The sequence below is a fragment of the Melospiza georgiana genome, chromosome 1 (assembly GCF_028018845.1).
Source record: "Melospiza georgiana isolate bMelGeo1 chromosome 1, bMelGeo1.pri, whole genome shotgun sequence".
NCBI classification, from domain to species: domain Eukaryota; kingdom Metazoa; phylum Chordata; class Aves; order Passeriformes; family Passerellidae; genus Melospiza; species Melospiza georgiana.
Genome location: NC_080430.1, coordinates 67,927,588 through 67,946,016, shown reverse-complemented (window position 1 = coordinate 67,946,016; position 18,429 = coordinate 67,927,588). Strand labels below are relative to the sequence as shown.

At 44.7% G+C, this 18,429-nt stretch overlaps 2 protein-coding genes across 3 annotated transcripts in view; both read right to left on the bottom strand.

Moving 5' to 3' along the window:
- MAK (male germ cell associated kinase) overlaps positions 1–3,038 on the bottom strand; it is a 28,842-nt gene extending 25,804 nt beyond the window's left edge. Inside the window, exon 1 of one of the 2 annotated variants that reach the window (XM_058026644.1) lies at positions 2,966–3,038. The gene's annotated coding sequence lies outside the window, so the exon portion shown is untranslated. Of the gene's footprint in view, positions 1–2,908 lie in introns of both variants that reach the window. The other variant, XM_058026637.1, reaches the window with a different exon arrangement.
- A 7,982-nt stretch (positions 3,039–11,020) lies between these two features.
- On the bottom strand, positions 11,021–15,812 carry GCM2 (glial cells missing transcription factor 2). The gene is made up of 5 exons (XM_058039788.1): positions 15,771–15,812; positions 14,258–14,510; positions 13,752–13,864; positions 12,159–12,284; positions 11,021–11,905 (listed from the first exon to the last, which is right to left on the bottom strand). Exons 1-5 carry the CDS (start codon positions 15,810–15,812, stop codon positions 11,021–11,023), a joined length of 1,419 nt encoding a protein of 472 aa, XP_057895771.1.
- Between the last annotated feature and the right edge of the window lie 2,617 nt (positions 15,813–18,429).

Genomic DNA, 18,429 nt, shown 5'->3' with positions numbered 1-18,429 from the left:
TAGAGTTACATTAAGAAGTTGGAGAATTTGCACGCATTTCATGCTCAAGTTTTTGCTCTCTAACAAAGTGTACCAAAAACAACGTGAGAAAAACTTGTATCTGCAATAAACAGAACAAGATCTAGACACAACCTCAAATTTTGACCTTTAAATCCTCTAATTTTGGTGCCTAAATCCTATCAGCTTTCCTAGTAATTTTTGTTGGAGTATATATTAATCACCAGCTTTAACAATTATTCCTTTTGTCCAATTCTAATATTTGGGCATGTGCAATGAAAACAACTTCACATAAATTCTTCCTTCCCTCCAGAAATTCTGTGTAATACAACACAGACCCAATTATTCATTTTGTCTGTTCTGTAATATATTTTATTACCTCACTCCTTTTCTGCTGTATACTTTAACTTTTAGGGTGCAAAAACACTTGATCAAGTAAAGTACAGAAAAGTTGGTGCATTCCTTCAACGACCAAGTGGAAGTGTCAAATCCACTCAATGGAAATGCACAAAACAAGGTGTGAAAACCACATACCCTGACAACAATGTCTGTGTGCCATCACACCTACCCCACACTGACATGTTTTGGAATTACAGAGCATGATGATTAGAACATAAATGGCCCAGAGATTCACATTTCACTACAACAGACTTCTGCATACTTTGTAATTTTCACCACTCATACCCAGCTCAGGTGTCTGATTTTTTCCTCAGCGGTCTCTCTATATTTTCTTTTTCAAATCTGTAGTTCAGTTTTGTCTTTGGTACTAACCTGAGGAAAAGCAAGGGCTCAGTCTAGCTTTTCTGGTTAAAATAAGCCTTTGGAGTGGCCTGCTTATATGATATTATTGTAGTGATGTAAAGCTCTAAAATGTAAAATTGTCATAACAGGTACCAAACAGACAAGAGAAATCCTAGTCTAAACAACAGCTTGTTGTTACTCTTAATGACATACTGCACATAATCTCTTTACACAGGATTAAGGAAAGATTAAAGCCAGGGACAAATAGAGGACAAAATAAAATAGCTTGACAGAATTCTTAATTTGTGTAAATTTAGGGAACCTGGACAAGTACTAGAGAATTGAAACAAATCATCATTTTTACTGTATTACTGGTGTCTTGAGCACTAGCAGCAATTTTATATTATTTTAGATGTCTGGATTACATTTCAAAACGTAATGAATAGCAACAAATCACCTACATTTCTTATATACAAATACTAGGCTTTACCAAGAGTTCTACAATTGCATCCTAAACAAACTACTCTCAAATAATTAGAAACTAGGATTTGTGACCAAATAAGAGCTCCCACCAAGAGAAGCAAAACACTCACAACCAAATTTTACCCTGTTTACAGTAACTGAAGAAATCACCAAAACCATTTGCATGGCACAGTACTGTTCTCAATGATCAGAACTGGCAGTATTACACAGGACAGAACGCATGCTGATACTGATTTTAAAAGTAAAAAAAAAAAAAAACAACAAACAAAAACAACAAACCCAAATCCAACCACAAAACAACAAACAAATTTTGCTACAAGAACCCTCTTGGTAGTGAATGTATATTACTAAAGCTGCCAGTAATCAGGTCCCATGACAGGTGGCTCCAGTTCTTGAGATTAACCTCAAATCCATTACTCTAATCAAATACCAGCAGTTATTTAAAAACATGACTCTCAGCTGCAAGAAAGAAGTCAGTAACGTTGACAATAAATACTGGTGCTTTGAAATAGACTGCCCAAATTTTTTTTAAAGTCCCTTAAAAATCTAGTATATTGTTCCACTTGTGTATATCAGGCATTAAGGATGGGATACATCAAATTAAGAACTCCAGTTTGCTCTAAGTATTTCCCCCTGTTTTGTTCCAAACTAGCTTTGGTTTCAAACCACAGTCATTCACACCAACTTTTTCAGCAGATTACCACCATGCCAGCAAGGCTACCACTTCCTACCCACATGAAACCCCTTCCCACCATGCAGTACAGCAAGTTTCAGGATAACAGTGGTTTCAGTGCTGCTGGAACTTCAAGTCTCCAGTTTGGGGCAGCATCCAGAAGGAATATGAACCACTCATCTTTCAGCATCTGCACCACTGTAAGTTTCAATAAAACACAGAATCGTTGTGGTCGGAAGGGACCTCTGGAGATCCAAACCCCCTGCCAAGGCAGGGTGACCTGGAGCAGGTGACACAGGAACACATCCAGGTGTGTTTTGAATGTCTCCAGAGAGGGAGACTCCACCACCTCCCTGGGCAGCCTGTTCCAGTGCTCTGCCACCCTCAATGTGGAAAATGTTCATGTTGAGGTGGAACTTCCTGTATTTCAGTTTATGGCCATTGCTCCTCACCCTGTCGCCAAGCACCATGAAAGACTCTGGCACCATCCTCTTGGCACCTGCCTTTGAGGTAATTATGCGCACTAATGAGATCCCCTCTCCGTCTTGAGAATGGAAACAAATGCTCGTTTCCACTCCAGTTCCCCCTAGTGACATCCATTCGCCTCCCGAGTGCGCCAGTCCCTTCCTCAGCACTCAGAGCGCCGAGGGGAGCGCGGCGCTCCAGCCGCTCACTCCCGCCGTGAAACTCGGCACCGCCCGGCCTGCCACTTTCACCCCGCTTCTCCCAATAAAGCTTCACCTACCTCCTCTCATTAACCGCGGAGCTCTCAGGCCGCCAGGGCCCAGCTCTACCCCACCGAAGCCAAAGCAGGCAGGTTCCCTGTCCCCGCAGGTTCCCTGTCCCCGCAGCTCCGCACCCACGCTCCCGCAGCCCAGCACTGAGCGGGGCAGCTCCCCCACACGCCAGCTCACCGCACACCGACCCCAGCCCCCGGAGCACGCTGCGGGCCGGCAGCACCCTCCCCTTTAGGAACGGAGCTCTGCGGGCTGCCGCTCCAGCCCAAACCCGCACCTCCTGCGTGCTGAGGGGACCCCAGGGAGGCCCAGCCCCCGGGGCACCGGCGCTCACCAGCCCGGTCCGAGGAGGGCTCTCGGGCTGCCGTCCCCGCCGCCCCTCGCTCACCGCGGCGCCGCGGGCGGAGCCAGCTCGATGGCGCCGAGCCCCCGGCCCGCCCGCCGCCTCCCTCGGCCGGGCCGCTCTGCCCCGTCACCGGGGCGACGGGCGCGGGCCGGGCCCGGGCTGGGGCGGGCCCGCCGCCGGCACCGCCCTCCCGGCCGCGGGCACGGCTGCCAGGGAGTCCCCGGCGGAGCGGAGAGGCGGTGGATAAACAGCTCTGCGGGGAGCGGGGACAGCGCCCTGCTGGAAAGGGAACGCTGCGCAACGGGAGCTGAGCCCAGTGACGAGAGCCGCGTCACAGGATTCCTGAAGGTGGCCCCATGATTCGGGAGATCCTCTTTGGACAGTCCCTATTATAATTACTGCTAGTAGTAATTATATATAGGATATGTATGTGGTGCTCTGGTGAGACCCCACCTGCAGTGCTGCTTCCAGCTCTGGCGTCCCAGCACAGGAAGGCCAGGGAGCCGCTGGAGTGAGTGCGGGGCTGGATGCTCTGTGATGCTCAGAGGGCTGGAGCACGTCTCCTGTGAACCCAGGCTGGGAGAGCTGGAGCTGTCAGCCTGGAAAAGAGAAGGCTCCAGGCTGACCTTAGAGCAGCCTTACACTACCTAAAGGGAACTTTCATGAGAGATGGGTAGAGTCTATTTACAAGAGCATGGAAAAAGGGAAACGGCTTCAAATGGAAAGAGATTAGATAATAGGGGGAAAAAATCTTTTCTGTGATGCTGGTTAGGCACTGGATAGGTTGCCCAGGGAAGTTGTGGATGCACCATCCCTGGAGGTGTTCAAAGCCAGGCTGAATGGGACTCTGAGCATCCTGGTCTAGTGGAAGGTGTCCCTGCCCATGGCAAGGGGGTTGGAACTGGACGATCTTCAAGGTTCCCTGCCAATCCACACCATTCTATGATCTTAGAAATAAAGCTACCAGCTAAGCCACAGTGTACTTAGGATTTGTACAGAAATTTCCACCTGTATTACTCACAGCTGTAGTGAAGCCCGAGGGATTTTTCCCCCTAGCATTTTTTAAAAAGTATTTATTGTAAGCAATTTATTAAAATGCAAGTTGCTAATACTAATGCAAGGGAGAAACTTTGAGTTCTCTATACATTCTAAAATATATGTATTTCTATTACAAAAATAATAATGAACTTTCTCCTTGGTCCTTTGTATTCTTACATTTCTCTAGGGTGTACAGAAGGCACAGTTAATAAAAATGGCATATTTAGTGTCTGATCCAGAGGTACTTTTGGAAGGGAAGTCTCATTTTAAGCTTCAATTCTCAACATTCACTTGAGCTTCCTATGAGAATCACTTCCTTGAGAGTGATGGGCAAGAAAAGGAGGAGATCATTTCAACACAATAACTACTAGAAGCACCATGGAGTGAAAGGCAGAAAATTGTTTTAGAAATTCAGATTCCTATCTGCTTTGCCATGCTGGCAGCTCAGGCTTGCTGAGCAAAAATGGGAATCTGTCTTCTTTTTACCTTTTTTTTCTCTCCCCTCCCTCCTCCTCATTAATTGGCATGATAACTTTGTGATGATTTAAGAACTGTTGACAGATTAATTGATTCTACCTCAAGTCAACTGGGTGGAACATGGGGCTATGGGAATTGGTTTTCTGGAATTCAAAGGATTTGACCACTTGCACATAGCTTGCTGAAATAGAAGTACAAGAAAACAACATTATATTTTCTGAAACAAAATATGCATGTTTCCTTTACTGAAATAAAACATCAGAGGTGACTGCCAGGTGACTGCCAGGTAAAATAAAGTTCAAAGGTGAGACTTAGACATGAGAAGGAAGAAAGTACCATAGCCCACACAGCAGAATTCAGGCAGAGATTCAGCAGGAGCTGACTGTATGTAGCAAAGAATTTAACCATGCATTAACCTCTAAGAATATGTTTGATCACTACTGCATGGATATGTCCCTACCTTAAATATGTGAAAACACCTCTCCGCTGTCAGTGGAAATGATGCAGCAGTTACCCTGTGATGTCCCCTTCCTGCCCTTGTGTCCTTTCCTCTCTCAACAGTTTAGCCCTGTCCCATGACTGTCCTTTCCCAGGGATGGGCTCTGTCCTCTTCCTGTGGTGCTGCCACTCAGTTTCATGAGATCATAGAATGGTTTGGGCTCGAATGAACCTTTAAAGTCGTCTAGTTCCAACCTCCCTGCCATGGTCAGGGATACCTTCTGCTAGACCAGAGGTCTCAGAGGCTAATCCAAACCTGGCCTTGAGCACTTCCAGGGCATCCATAGCTTTTTTAGGCAACTAGTTCCAGTGCCTCACCACCCTCACAGTAAAGAATTTCTGCCTAATATCTAATCTAAATCCACCCTGTCTCAGTGTACAGCCATTCCCCCTTGTCCTATCCCTACATGCCCATGTAAAAAGTCCTTCTCCAGCTCTCTTGTAGGCCCCCATTAGGTACTGGAAGGATGCTACAAGGTCAGCCCAGAACCCTTTTCTCTCCAGGCTGAACAACCCCAGCTCTCTCAGCCTATCTTCATAGGAGAGGTACTCCAGCCCTCTGAGCATTTTTGTAGCCTCCTCTGAACTTGCTCCAGCAGTTCCATGTCCTTCTTATGTTGGAGGCCCAGAGCTGGATGCAGCACTGCAGGTGGGTTGTCATCAGAGCAGAGGGGCAGAGTCACCTGTCCCAGCCTGCTGGCCACGCTGCTTTGGATGCAGCCTGGGACATGTTTGTTTTTCTGGGCTGCAGGCACACACTGCTGGGTCATGCTGAGCAACCAACACCCCCAAGTCCTTCTCCTCAGGGCTGCTCTCAAGCCATTTTCCCCCAGCCTGTGATTGTCCTTGCAACCCACATGTGAGACCTTGCACTTGGCCTTGTTGAACTCCATGAGGTTTGCACAGTCCCACCTCTCCAGCCTGTCCAGGTCCCTCTGGATGCCATCCCTTCCCTCCAGCATGCTGACTGCACCACGCAGCTCGGTGTCACCAACAGCCATGCTGAGAGTACATTCAATTCCACTGTCCACGTTGCTGAACACGGTGAAAATGCTCTTGGTTGCCTGTGGGGCATTTCCAGTCTAATTACAGCCACTTATAAGAGATCTGGCATAGGCAAGGGGTGGATATTTAAATAATTCCTGTATTAGTTTTGCACAAGAAAAATGTTTAAGTCTAAATTCTGTACCAGGACCTCCTGTCTGTCAGTTGTTGGTACTTTTTGTAATGGTCCTCAACATTTCACACATGTGAAGGCAGAAAAGCTGTAGACAGGACTTGCCAGTGTTTGAGCTGGGCTGCAGCATGGTGTGGGGTTGCAGTACAAGCACTGCAAGTCAGTCACTTAACACTTCATTTTGTCATAAAGACAGGAGAGAGCTGCTGTCCTGTGCACTTGCTATGAACCAGGAAGCTGAAGGAAAGACAACAGGAGGGGACAGAGACCTAGGATGTTTGTGAGCCCTGCTAAAGGACCTCTGGGAACATCCTTATGCACCTGCTTCCCCACTTATTTTACAAAACAACACATGCAGACCCAGTGAGTAATTTTCTGTTGAAAGGACTTCCTTTGGTTGTGGTCCTTGAAGGTGTTGATGCTATGCTCACGTGCCAGCTAAATACCTGAAACTGCCTTCTCCCAAACACCATCACAAGTACCAGCATGCATGTTGAAACTTATAGGGATTGTCTAAGCTTCATTTTTCTGTTTGTTTGAATAAGGATGAGTCAAACTAGCAATGTTTCCCTGTGATACTTACTTACACCTGTGTCATCCCACTGATCTTTGTGTCTCATGTGGACTCCTGCAAGCCTGGAGAGGTGCTGTGCTGAAATGCACTCTCCATTTTGCACAATCTCAGGTGTATCACTACATAAACACTCCCTGGTTCACCTTCCCTTTGCTCATGAGTGACAGCCAGGTACTTAACTTTAGGCAGCTAGAACACTAAAGGCAGTAATCCAGGCATGGATAACCATTGTACACCACTCTCATTATTTCTCAGGCAGAGGGATTTTAACAGGCATGGAATTTTTCACTCTGTGTTTTTGGAGGAACTACTCCAGCACGAAATGCCTCAGTTCTCACCTTTCTGTCTGCATGTGGCTTCTACTGATAAGGGTGGGAATGTCATGAATTTTCCTAAATGCATCCCTAGAGCTGCACTGTGCATCCTGGTAAGTGATGTCCCAGGAAACATGCTCTACTTTGGTGAAAGCTGTCTCCATTGTTTTAGACAGCTTTCCCCAAAAAAGATACTAAGAAAAAACCCCAGCAATCTGGAAGAAATCCCAGAAAATCCTCAGGAAGGAAGAAGTCTCAAATCATATTCAACTCTGTTACACTGCTGGTTTGCACTCATGGAACTCAGGAAAAGCTTGTCTCTGCAAAGGCAGAGGTGATAGTTTATACCCCAAATGAAGATATCAACTACTTCAGGCTCAATAAGCCCAAAAAAGCCAAGTTCCTCCCTGCCTTGTTTGCAGCATTTAGCACATTTGGAAAGCCCAGAGATAACCTGGTTCCAGGAGAGGAGCAAGGGCCAAGCAGATTGCTCAGACTCTCACAGGAGTTCTTTAGCAGGACTGGGTGGATACAGGTGGTCATGGAGCAGGACAGTTTGCCAGGCTCTGTCTGCCCTCCATGAGGTGTGACCATGAAGTGATGCCCACAGGTATTCGCATCTGTCAGGCTTGCATTTCGTGGGTACAGGAGTGAAAAACATTGTCACAGGGCCTCATGTCTCTGGAGGCATCCTTTAAACACTTGGGCTTTTAACATCTGCCATTGTGTGGGTGCTGTTTTGGTACAAAGGGCATCCTCAGCACAGGGACAGGTGGTGCTTTACCTCAGTAGGGCCCTTGTAACCCATTTGAAGCCAGAGCCACAGGAGGCTGAGATTTGAAAGCATCTTCTCCTCCGTTCCCTCTGTGACTGTGCCATTACAACTGGAGTTTGTTAGACAAAGATGCCTGTCAGAGTAGAGGGTACAGGCTGGTGAAGGACTCCTCTCAGGTGCTCAATGCAGGACCAGAAACTGCACTTGAAAGGGATGATTAATGGAAAAGAAGGTGCTCACTCAGGGACCATCTTGTTTCAGGATGCTGCTTTGCCTGAGAACCATGCTTTTAAAGTCAATGCTGCAGCTGTATAAAACTACAATGAGGCTTTCAATTTCAGCTTTTTTTTTTCCCTCTCTCTTTTTACAGAAGCTCCCATTGCCTTTACATTTATATATTTTGAAGAGAAAAACTGTCTACAGCTCTAGACTTTTTCCATCTGATTTTTTTATCTGTAAAAGGTAACATACAGCTAATCTCATCCCAGACACTTGTACATGAGAGGAATCCAGGTGAAGAAAGAATGCAATAACCTTTAGAGCAGTTTTATTTGTTGTACTTCTCAGATGATGCAGCAAGGTAATCACCACCATAGCTTTCCACTGTTCTTAAACAGCTGTCATGTTTATTATAAAATAAATCCACACTCTAAAAGTAACATCTGAACACAATTGGCTGCATTTTCTTTACTGGTGTACAAAGTTCTGCTTTAAAAGCTATGTTTAATTGGATAGCATAACAATTTAAGCATACAACTACAATGACAATTTTAATACCAGTAATGTAAGCAGCATGCAACCCACAGCTTGTCTGTTTTAATAGCTAGTAGTATTTTAATAACTTGTGCTTGACTTGTGGTTGGCTAACACCTCTAAAATCACTATAAAATAGAGCAATTTACAGCTTTAATATTTTCCTTGATTTTCCAATCTGCAGGGAATCTTTCCAGCTTTTTTAGTCATTTTGTTTTGCCTTATTCCACTCTTATAATTTTCCCCCCTTTTAAACTTACAGGACTGTAAGCCTTGATTATTATTCTACACATCAAATGCCTCGATATGATTTAGCATACAGCTGAGAAAACCCAGTTCTGTAAACAGGCATAGTGTTATATACTCATAAACTCTAAAATTTTGCATCAGTCTTTCTGGGTAATAACTCACAAACCACTTTTTTTTTTTTTTCTTTTGTAAAGGTTTTAAAGTAGGTGGGCTAATTATCAAATTGATATTGTTCACCCGAATCTCTTCTTATCAGTAATTTAAAATACTTGGTAGAAGAATTACCCTAAGAGTTTAACAAAAGCTAAGGGAGATATACAGAAAGTACACTAGAGCTAAAAGACAAGGTAAGCTTGCTGCAGGTGAATTAATTTAGTCTTTTTGTGAATTCCATCTTTGTCAGGCTTGAATTTTTAAAATGCTGAACAATCCACTGCTGAAACAGGATGCTATTAACTAAATTCCTATGGGGCTCAGTTTCACATCTCAGACTGAACACATTTATAAAAACATGGTTTCCATAAAAATATAAAAAGAAAGAAAATATACTACATCAGAAATAACTATTTTTAAAGAACTGTTTAACTGTTCTTTGAAAATACAATTTGTTTACTAATTTAATGATAGCTTCAGTGCATAGAACCTTATAATTCTAACAAGCCAGCTGCTCACATTACTTTACATGGTGCCTTGCTTTGAACTGTGATTTCATTTATTCAAAGACTACAGTACTATGCTGCTTCTGAAAACACAGCAAAAATATACATAAGACAGAGGTAAAAAAAAAAAAACTGTTCAAAAAGTTAAAGATACTTTGTAACTCAATAACAATAGTACCTAAAGAATTTTTTTTTACCCTGATCAATTCCGTGTCTACTTAGCTCCCTTGCTTGGCACACACATTTTGGGTGAGGGTTCTATTCCCCAGGACTAGGCAGCTTTCAAAATATCTTTAGTTTTAAACCAGCACTGCTCTGGTTTTTCTTCTTTCCAGATTAAAGAAGAATCAGTTGTTTTAGGGATAAATTTGGGAATGCATTTCTTTACAATTTAATTGATTAGCTCAGTTTGGAGATTTTGTTTTGTAACCTTTCTGTTGGCTGGTTGCTTAATTTTCAAAGCAGTGCTGTCATGGGGAGCTATGTTTACAGAGAGAAAAGTCCTTTGGGAGAGGGAGAAAGACCTGATGGAAATGGAGTGCAGAGAGGCAGCCAGGAAAGGTTTATTCAACACTGACCTGTACTAAGCAGCTGGGATGTTGCATTCCTAGACAAGACCAGTTGTATTCATGGGTCAAGAGAATTCTGGACCAGTAACCAATTGGCCTGACCAGCTTTCCAGGCCCCTTTAAGCAAAAACCAGTTTCACTGTAAATGGTTTTCAGGACCACATAAGTTAACTCTGGCAGCCATGTGATGCTGAGCAGGCTTGGTGGGGGTCACCTGAGCCTTCCTGCCTCCAGGCTGAGTGTTACAGGGCATCAGCTCCTGGTATGGCTGTGCTGGGTTGTCCTTCTTACACAGAAAGGCTGGGTAGTCTCTACTCTTGATACAGGGGATCAAAAAGCAACATGAATTTAGCAAATTTCATTTCTCAGGTTTCAGGTTTTTCATTTCTCATTTCAGAGAAACATAGTTGATCTTTCCATTCATCAAAAGGATCATGGCAGTTGAATGAACAGTTCAGGTGAATTATTCTGCAAATTGTCTTGCTTTCACATGTATGTTGTTTCTTTCTTTCCCTGCCATTTCATTCCGTTGACTGTAATCTATAGCCACCTTCCTTAATTTTTTTCCATTACCTGATTAGTCTTTTCTTTCTTACAGATGTGGCATTTTCTCTCACAGCTTGAGGCAGGAGTTGTAGCTCTAAGTGGAATGCACTTGCTGTCAGAGGAGGCTGTTAACTTCCAGAGGAGCTGTGCCTCCATATTACCTTCTCTGAGGTGTGTTTTGGGCTCAGTTCCTTGTGCCGTTTTAGAGACTGTGTGGGGTTTCTTTGAAATTAGATGCAAAATATAATTCACTCAGCACACAGCTCCAGAAAGGGGCCTTTGGGAAAAAGCCCTCTTGATGTTTTGCTTCCTCACTTCTCCTCAAATCCCAAACCACTTGGCTTAGCACTCACATGGTCAGCACAACAATCTATTCTCCCATCTGCAGGTATTTGCCATTTAGGCACCATTTAGTCAATACTCAGCACTCTCAAACCTTAGGGCCTGGCCTTCATGCTCAGCAAAGCTGCTCCCCAGAGGGAACCCATACCGATAGCTCTCCATGCCCTCATCTGGTTTGGATTTTGTGGGGATGGAGTCGTGCTGGTAGAGCAACGCTGACTGTATCATCCCAAAGTCTTCCTGAATCTTCATCCCTGAATAGACAGCACCTGAGGAGATGTTTTCTGCCACATGGGTGTAGCTCTGGATGTTTTTCATGTCGCAGAAGTTGTTGCTGTACTTCAGTGCGGGTGGTTTGTAGGCCTGGTAGGACACCTTGGTGGTGGTGGTGATGACGGTCTGCAGCGGCGGGGCCATGGGAGCGGGGCTGGGGCTGTACCTGCAGGCACAGTCCCCACTGCAGTAAGCGTGGGGAGCACTTGTTGCCATCTGCCCGTAGTCACTCCGGTCTCCGCTGCCGGTTTTCTCCCACGCAGGTTTCAGTCCGTAATGTCTGCCAGGGGTATCAAAGCTCTTGTCATGGCTGGTCACAGCGTTGTAGTGAGGCCCGTTCAGACTGAGGGCATCTGCATCAATGGCAGGGCTGGGCAGATCTTTGTAAAATGTTGGGTAAGGGCTTGAGCTTACAAAGCTAGGAACTCCAAACTCATAGCTGCGTGGCATGGGCATGTAGATCCTTGGATTTGGGCATTTAGGGTATGGTGATAGCTGGTCCTCTTGGAAGCTGGCTGAGTCATAAGGTGCCTTGTAGAGGTCTGTGTTCTGCAGTGAAGGGTAAGACTGGGCTGGAATTGAAAAATTGGTGTCTGTGAAGATACCAACTCTTTCTGGGCCATCCATGCAGTGAAAATTCTGTAGGTTATTGGTGTAACCACTGCTGTCAGGGTACCTTCCTGTCTGACAAGGAGAAGTGGATCTTTAAGATACAGGAATCAATACTGTCCACACACATATGTCTCAATACTTGCGCTATTGCTAGTTTCAGCCCCAAATTAACAGATGTTACTTTGTTATTAGCACATGTTAATAGCATGACGTAAAGCTTTGTTTTGCCCTGGCATCCCCAGTATGTGCTTATCACATCTTTTTAATTGACAAAAGAAGTCTTCATTTATGTCACCTTTTTATTTCACTACTGATTTTGACTTACCTCTGAATTTAGAGATCTCTTTTTCTGGGAGTGGTGATAAGAGGACATTTGCTTCTTAGTTGCACTTCTTCTTGCCTCTGCCTCCAGTTTGCTCTCTGGCCGGGGGTGGTCATGGACTCCTTTAGCCTAAATTAGGATTAACTGAGAATTAGGTGTGTACCTAGAACGGGTTACGGGTTAAGATTAGAGAAAATGCTCTAAGTAGCAGGAGGGGTACTCACAGCATGGTCTGTGGTTTGGCACAAGAAAAAAGGAAGGAGAAACTAAACAAGGACAAAATCATTGTGAAAACAAACAAATACAATAAATAATGATTTGGCTGTAGGTAGAAGGAAAAAGTGAGGGAGAAGTCAGTGAGAAATGCAGAGCGGATAAAGGAGCAAAAGTGCTACCTAAGTTTGTGACATCCAGGAGTAGATAATTAGAACCAAGGGGAAAAAACAAAAAAGCCCCATAGTTTGGTTGGTTTTCTGCAGTCCAGTATCTCAGTTCTGCCTTATAAAAACATAGATATATGTATAGTATAAGTAGGCTTTAAAGAGGTCTCATGCCACAAGACAAAAAACATCCTCCTAAAGCAGTACAACTTCTTGAACAGGACTGAAAATTATATCCTGGAAAAACATCTGAAGATTCTCTGCTATTGAAACATCTGTGAGTATGCAGATCTACATAACTAAAGTTACATTGGCTTATGATGAAGTGATGGACACTATATTTCCTTACTCATTTGTCTGAACAGAGCTACATACAGTCCCTAAAACTAAGTAGGAAGCTAAAAATTCCTTTTAAAACAGTCCTTTCTCAAGCATGAATTAACTTCTAAACAAGGATTTATGAACTTTTTTGATAGTAAGGTTTTCCAGTTTTGCATGTCTGTAAGAGAAAATTTGAATAAGAATAATATAGGAGAGAATCAGGGAATATGGCCAGTTTTCTTCCATTTACTGACTGGAGAACAGAATTCACTGCTGTGTGAGTCAGGGGAAAAAATTATCCAGGAGAAAATGTAATCTCATGGAACAGAAACTTTTTGTTTCATTTTTGTTCCAATGTTGCTAGAAAAGAAAAAACAAGATGAAGTTTCAAATTTCAGCTAAGATTCTTTTTTTTTTTTCTGTCAAAATTTTAAATCCTTCAAAATTCAGAGACTAGTTCCACATGAAGTAGAATTTTTATGTTTCAACCATTGTGAATTAAGTAGGATTTTTTTTCCTATTTATTTTAGTAGCAAATAAATATTTGGAAATAACATTGGAGACATCCAGTTGTTAAATGCACCAGGGTGCAAGACAAACTTTTTGTTCATATTTGTGTTCTGTAAAGAGGAGAATTTTACCCATCAGTTTTATTGCAGTTAAAATTGAATATTGCCAACCCATAGGTACTGCTTTCAAAGAGATAGCCAAGTGTTATTGTTTTATTTGTTCTTATGTTCATACTGAAGAGAAATTCAGTCATGGACTAGACCTCTGTCATGCTCATCATGATCTGTGTTACATAAAAAGAGAGGGGGAGAGGAAGAAATATCTGTCTGAAATCTCTCTCTTATTTTTTGTGTAGTGTGCATAAATACATACAACTTCTTTCTACCTGGAAAAATATTGCTTTTCCATCAAGCCTCCAGAAGTTTGTGACCGGATAGCCGCTGTGTCCTCGGCAAGGAATCAACTCCAGGGCAGAGTTACAGTTGGGGCAGGCTTTCTCTGTGAACAGACAGAAACTGCTGAAGAGATTGTTTAAGGACAAGGATGCTGCCTGAGAGTAAACAGAGCTCAAGAGCAACATGATCAGACTTTTCCAAAATTCAGATTAACATGTATTGTTCAAAGAAACGCAATATAGACTACCAAGCATAGCTAAATGGTATGAACTAGACCTGCCCACTAGATGTCTATGCTAATAATTTAAAGGATTTAAATCCACAGCCCCTTAAATACTTGCAAACAGACATTGATGAAATTTGGAATCAATCAGTCATTGCAATTGTGCCTTAGTCTGCACAAGGGCAAGTAAGGGTGACTCCAGCTTGGAAATCAAGCCCGGATGAAGGAAACGGGGTCCCCTGGGCATGGCAGCTCTCTCCGGGCGCCTCTCACTTTGCTGCTTCTGCCGAGCCTTGTCGCAGATGGCGGGGCGGAGCTGCAGCCGGGCCCCGCCGGGCAGGGCGCAGCTCCGGGCGCACAGCACCACGCCCAGGCAGGACTTCTTGAGGATGTGGCAGTTGTGGTTGTTGGTGTTGCGCATGGCCCAGCCGCTGAGGTGCCGCTGCGCGTTCTTCTCCTCGCTCGAGTAGATGAGCCGCACGTAGCCATCGGGCCACTCCTGGAAGGCGTCGAAGTGCTTGGGCTCCTGCCGCAGAGCAGGTGGGGCGGCAGGGCAAGGCAGCAAGGAGGAGAGCAAGAGAATGTTATTAGTATATTACAACCTGATATTTTGCCTTGTTGTAAGACACGTTACAGCAGGGAAAAAGCTTTTTCTATCACGAGCAAAGCAGCAGAAAAAGATATATTGAAATAATATCTCGTTCAGAAGTGTTCTCTAAGAGGGCTAAGGTAGTCTGAGATTCCGTATCTGAAAAGGAAGTCAGGATCCTTTCCTCTTTTGCATCATGACCCATTGTAGCACGGTGTGCTGATACATATGCCTTTTACAGGGAACGTACCAGCTGTAAGACATCAGCCTTACTCCCAGAATTTACTAACCAGTGTACTATCAGTGTGCTCAGATAGGACACAAGCCACCCTGATCATGACTGCTATTAAGTTCTCCTTGTCATGGGACAATGCAGCTGCAGGCAGGAAACTGGAAGTTTTAGCTGTGGAATGGCTTCTTAAAATCCATCTAATATGATGGGAATAAGGCTTTTCCCAAAAAAGAGATAAAAATTTAGTCATTGCAAATATACTTCCAATATATGCATAGTGGCACAAACAAAAAACATTTCAGTTTGGGATTTCACATCTTTCAGGAGTTCATTATGAAAATGTAATTACCAGATGAATGAGTGAAGATTTTAAACTGCAAATATTTATAATGCAGTACATATTTAACATACGTATGTACTGCATATGGGAGCAATCCCAGCAAACAGAATGGAGCTACCAGCATTTACAGCATTAAGACATTCATGAAGACATAACAGCATGGGCTTTGTAGACTTAAATAAATTCTAAGATGAAAAAAGTTGCAAATTAAAAAATGCATTTGGAACTCACAACTGGACAAAAGTGGAGTGCTCATTGGCATTAAAGTGTTGCATCAATAAACTAAAGAAATAATTAGATAACTTGGATAATACTAGTAAACAGTCAATTCAAGCTTCAATTCAACATTTCTCGAATGAGGAGGAGGAGGGACAAGATTGTGCAAATGGAGCCACAGGTTGTTCTAGGAGTTCATATCCAGCTAGGCAAAGCTGTGCATCAAATCCATACTTTCATTAGTAAGTGACTTCATAGAGATTACAAAACAACACAAAACGAAAAGAGAAGTAAAGCAGACGCAAAACAAAGTTTTGCTTAGAGCGAAGTTTGTTCTGCTGTTCCCCAGCTCCGGGTTAGATCTGGCCGGAGACTTTCCCCGATCGATACCTCCCCGCCCGCCCGGTACCTGCGGCAGTTTGGGGTCGTTGATGTCCCAGGTAAGCTTCATGGCCGACAGCGGCCGTGGGTGGCGGCTCCCGCTTTTTTATGCCGTCGGGGCGTCGCCGAGGTGTGGGCGGAACAGCAGCACCATCACCGAACCCCACTGCGGCCCCGGGTGTGGCAGGAGCTGCGCTGCCCCTCCACGCCACAGGCGGGCCTCGCTGCCCTCACCTGGAGGTGCGTGACGGGGGATGGATGCAGGGGTCGTGCACGAATCCACCCCCAGCACTGGGGGCCGCGATCTCGGCAAATTTGAGCTGGATTTGCAAGTCTGACCCGGCATCCGCGGGGCTCTGCCGCTCGCTCCCGCCGGTGGCCGGGGTGATGAGGAGGGGTAATGGGGTACCTGTCTCTGCCCCGCCGGGACGATCCAGATCTTGGATTTGGAGCGTGGCTCGGGGCTGGCCGCAGCTTGTAAAGCCTGCGGAGGGAGGCAAAGATGCTGAATAACCTGCTCTTTGGACGTAAACGAAATCGGCCTTACTTGGCGGGTTCCCCCTTCGCCCTGTGCTCTATAGCACCTGGTTTAAAATGCAAAGTTGGTGTTTGTGCCATTGTATTGATAGGCGCATTTTAACTTATTGAACATTTACAGTTTTTTGTTACCTTTTTATTTTCGAAAGAAACGGCCGATGGGGTCTGAAGTCTGGAGCTTTTTGGTTGGTTGGTTTGGTTTCGTGAGCTTGTTTTTCTTTTTATTGTTTTTGTGGTTTGCTTGTTTGGGACCTTTTTTGGAGTGGGGGGAGATTGTGGGAAGGAAGGAAGGAGGGAGACAGGTTTTTTTCTGTTTCACACACCAAAAATCAGTCCACAACAGCCCAGAGACCGAGCCGTTGAACGCCGAGCGCTGCAATCACCGTTTAAACGATCCCACCTGTTGGTAGTTATTTTTCTCATTCGCTTCCATCCTCTCTGGTCCAAAATTTACTGATGCTAGCCCTCAGCTGAGCACGATAAAGCCCGCCCGGCAGCAGCACACGCCGGCTGCGGCATCCCGCGGTCGAGAGCAGCCCCCAGGGAGGCTCTGAGCTCCTCCTTTGCACCCCGGGGCTCGGCTGGGGCTCGGTCCGTGCTGCGGCGCCGGGGTGCGAGGGGCCCGTCCCGGGAGCCGCACAGCTGCGGCTCCTTAGGGCGGCTGCGAACCGGGCTGCTTGTCCTTTTTTTCCCCCGCTGCTGGGGCATAATAGAGTGAGGGCTTGCTGAGGAAAGGAGAGGGCTCGGAGCTGTGGGAAAGGCTGGCGAGGGTCACCCTCCACCCTGAGCGCCGGTGCGCCTAGTGGCGGCAGCAGCAGCGGGTCCCGGCCGCGGGGAGCGAGTGAAGCAGCCCCCGCGCCATGGCCCAGGTGAGCGGAGAGGGGACATCGAGAGGGGACACCACGAGGGGACGTCCCCGGGACTGCCCGCGGCCGCCAGAAACCTCGGGCTGGGAGATGTGGGGGGGGGGTTTTGCGGCTTAGGTAATAACGAAGGAAAACCAGCGTTTTGGAAACGAGGGGATGAGTAAGTGCTCTTCAGCTCTGGGGCGGAAAAAGACGTTTGGGTTTGTTTTGGTTGGTTGGGTTTTCTTTTTTGGGGGCGACGAGGGAAAGAAGATTTTTTTTTTCCTGTGTTTTTCCTCTTCCTTTTATTTTTATAGGAAGAAAGAAGTGCAGAACGAAATAGAGATGTGAGTGGCGATATGGCAGACAGAGCAGGAGACTACGTAAGGATCTTTTAAATGCATCTTTATCTTACAAATTGTTATTTTTTATATATGTATATTTAAAGGTGCATTTCTTAAATGGATATAGCATAATCCAGAACTTTTTGTAATTTTATTTAAAGTGGGAAGTGTAGTAGTCCTCTTAATCTTTTCTTTAGTAAGTGGGAAGAACTTATTGTAATAGTTGGGGGGCTTGATAACTGGCTATACTAAATTGCCTCTTTCCTTACTCGGTATCTTTGATTATTCTGTTTCAAGGGTTCTGTCTGTTTTGGACATTAAGACTGATGTTTCACTTCAGATGTAGTAGTAAAATGAAAGTGGAGAAACAAACAATAAAAAACAAACAGAAACTTGCAACTTTTAAAATAGCATTACAAGTATTTAGTCATAATTAGTGTTGTTCCAATTTCAATGCCTGCTTATTTTACTTGCTAATTGTTTTCTTCCCTTCCCTCTACAGCTCGAATCATTGCTCATTGATGCCTTTAAAGGGAAGGGGTTTCAAAAAATAGACGAACTGCTTCAAGAGAAGGAAGTAGAACTTCCCCAGAAATACAGTGACTCTCTCTTTAACCAGCTGGACAAAGCACTGAGAAAGGTGAGTACCATAAACAATCTCAACTCTTCTAACAGCCAACTCACAGGGTAGCAGGCTAATGATGCATGGCATTCTGTGTTTCTGTAGGAGCTGGACAAGAATGAATTCAAGAATGTTTCATTGCTGCTGAAATGTATTCAGCTCTACCTTAAAAGTGATCTTCAAGAAGGGAAGAGCTTGTTTATTGAGCAAGGACTGGTAGCAAAGATGAGTATATACTGCATGCAATTTACTAATGTGATTTAAGGTTGTTTGCATCAGTAAAAGAACTCCGAGGAAGTGAAAACTAGATGATGGCTTGTTGGCCACACAGAAACAAAA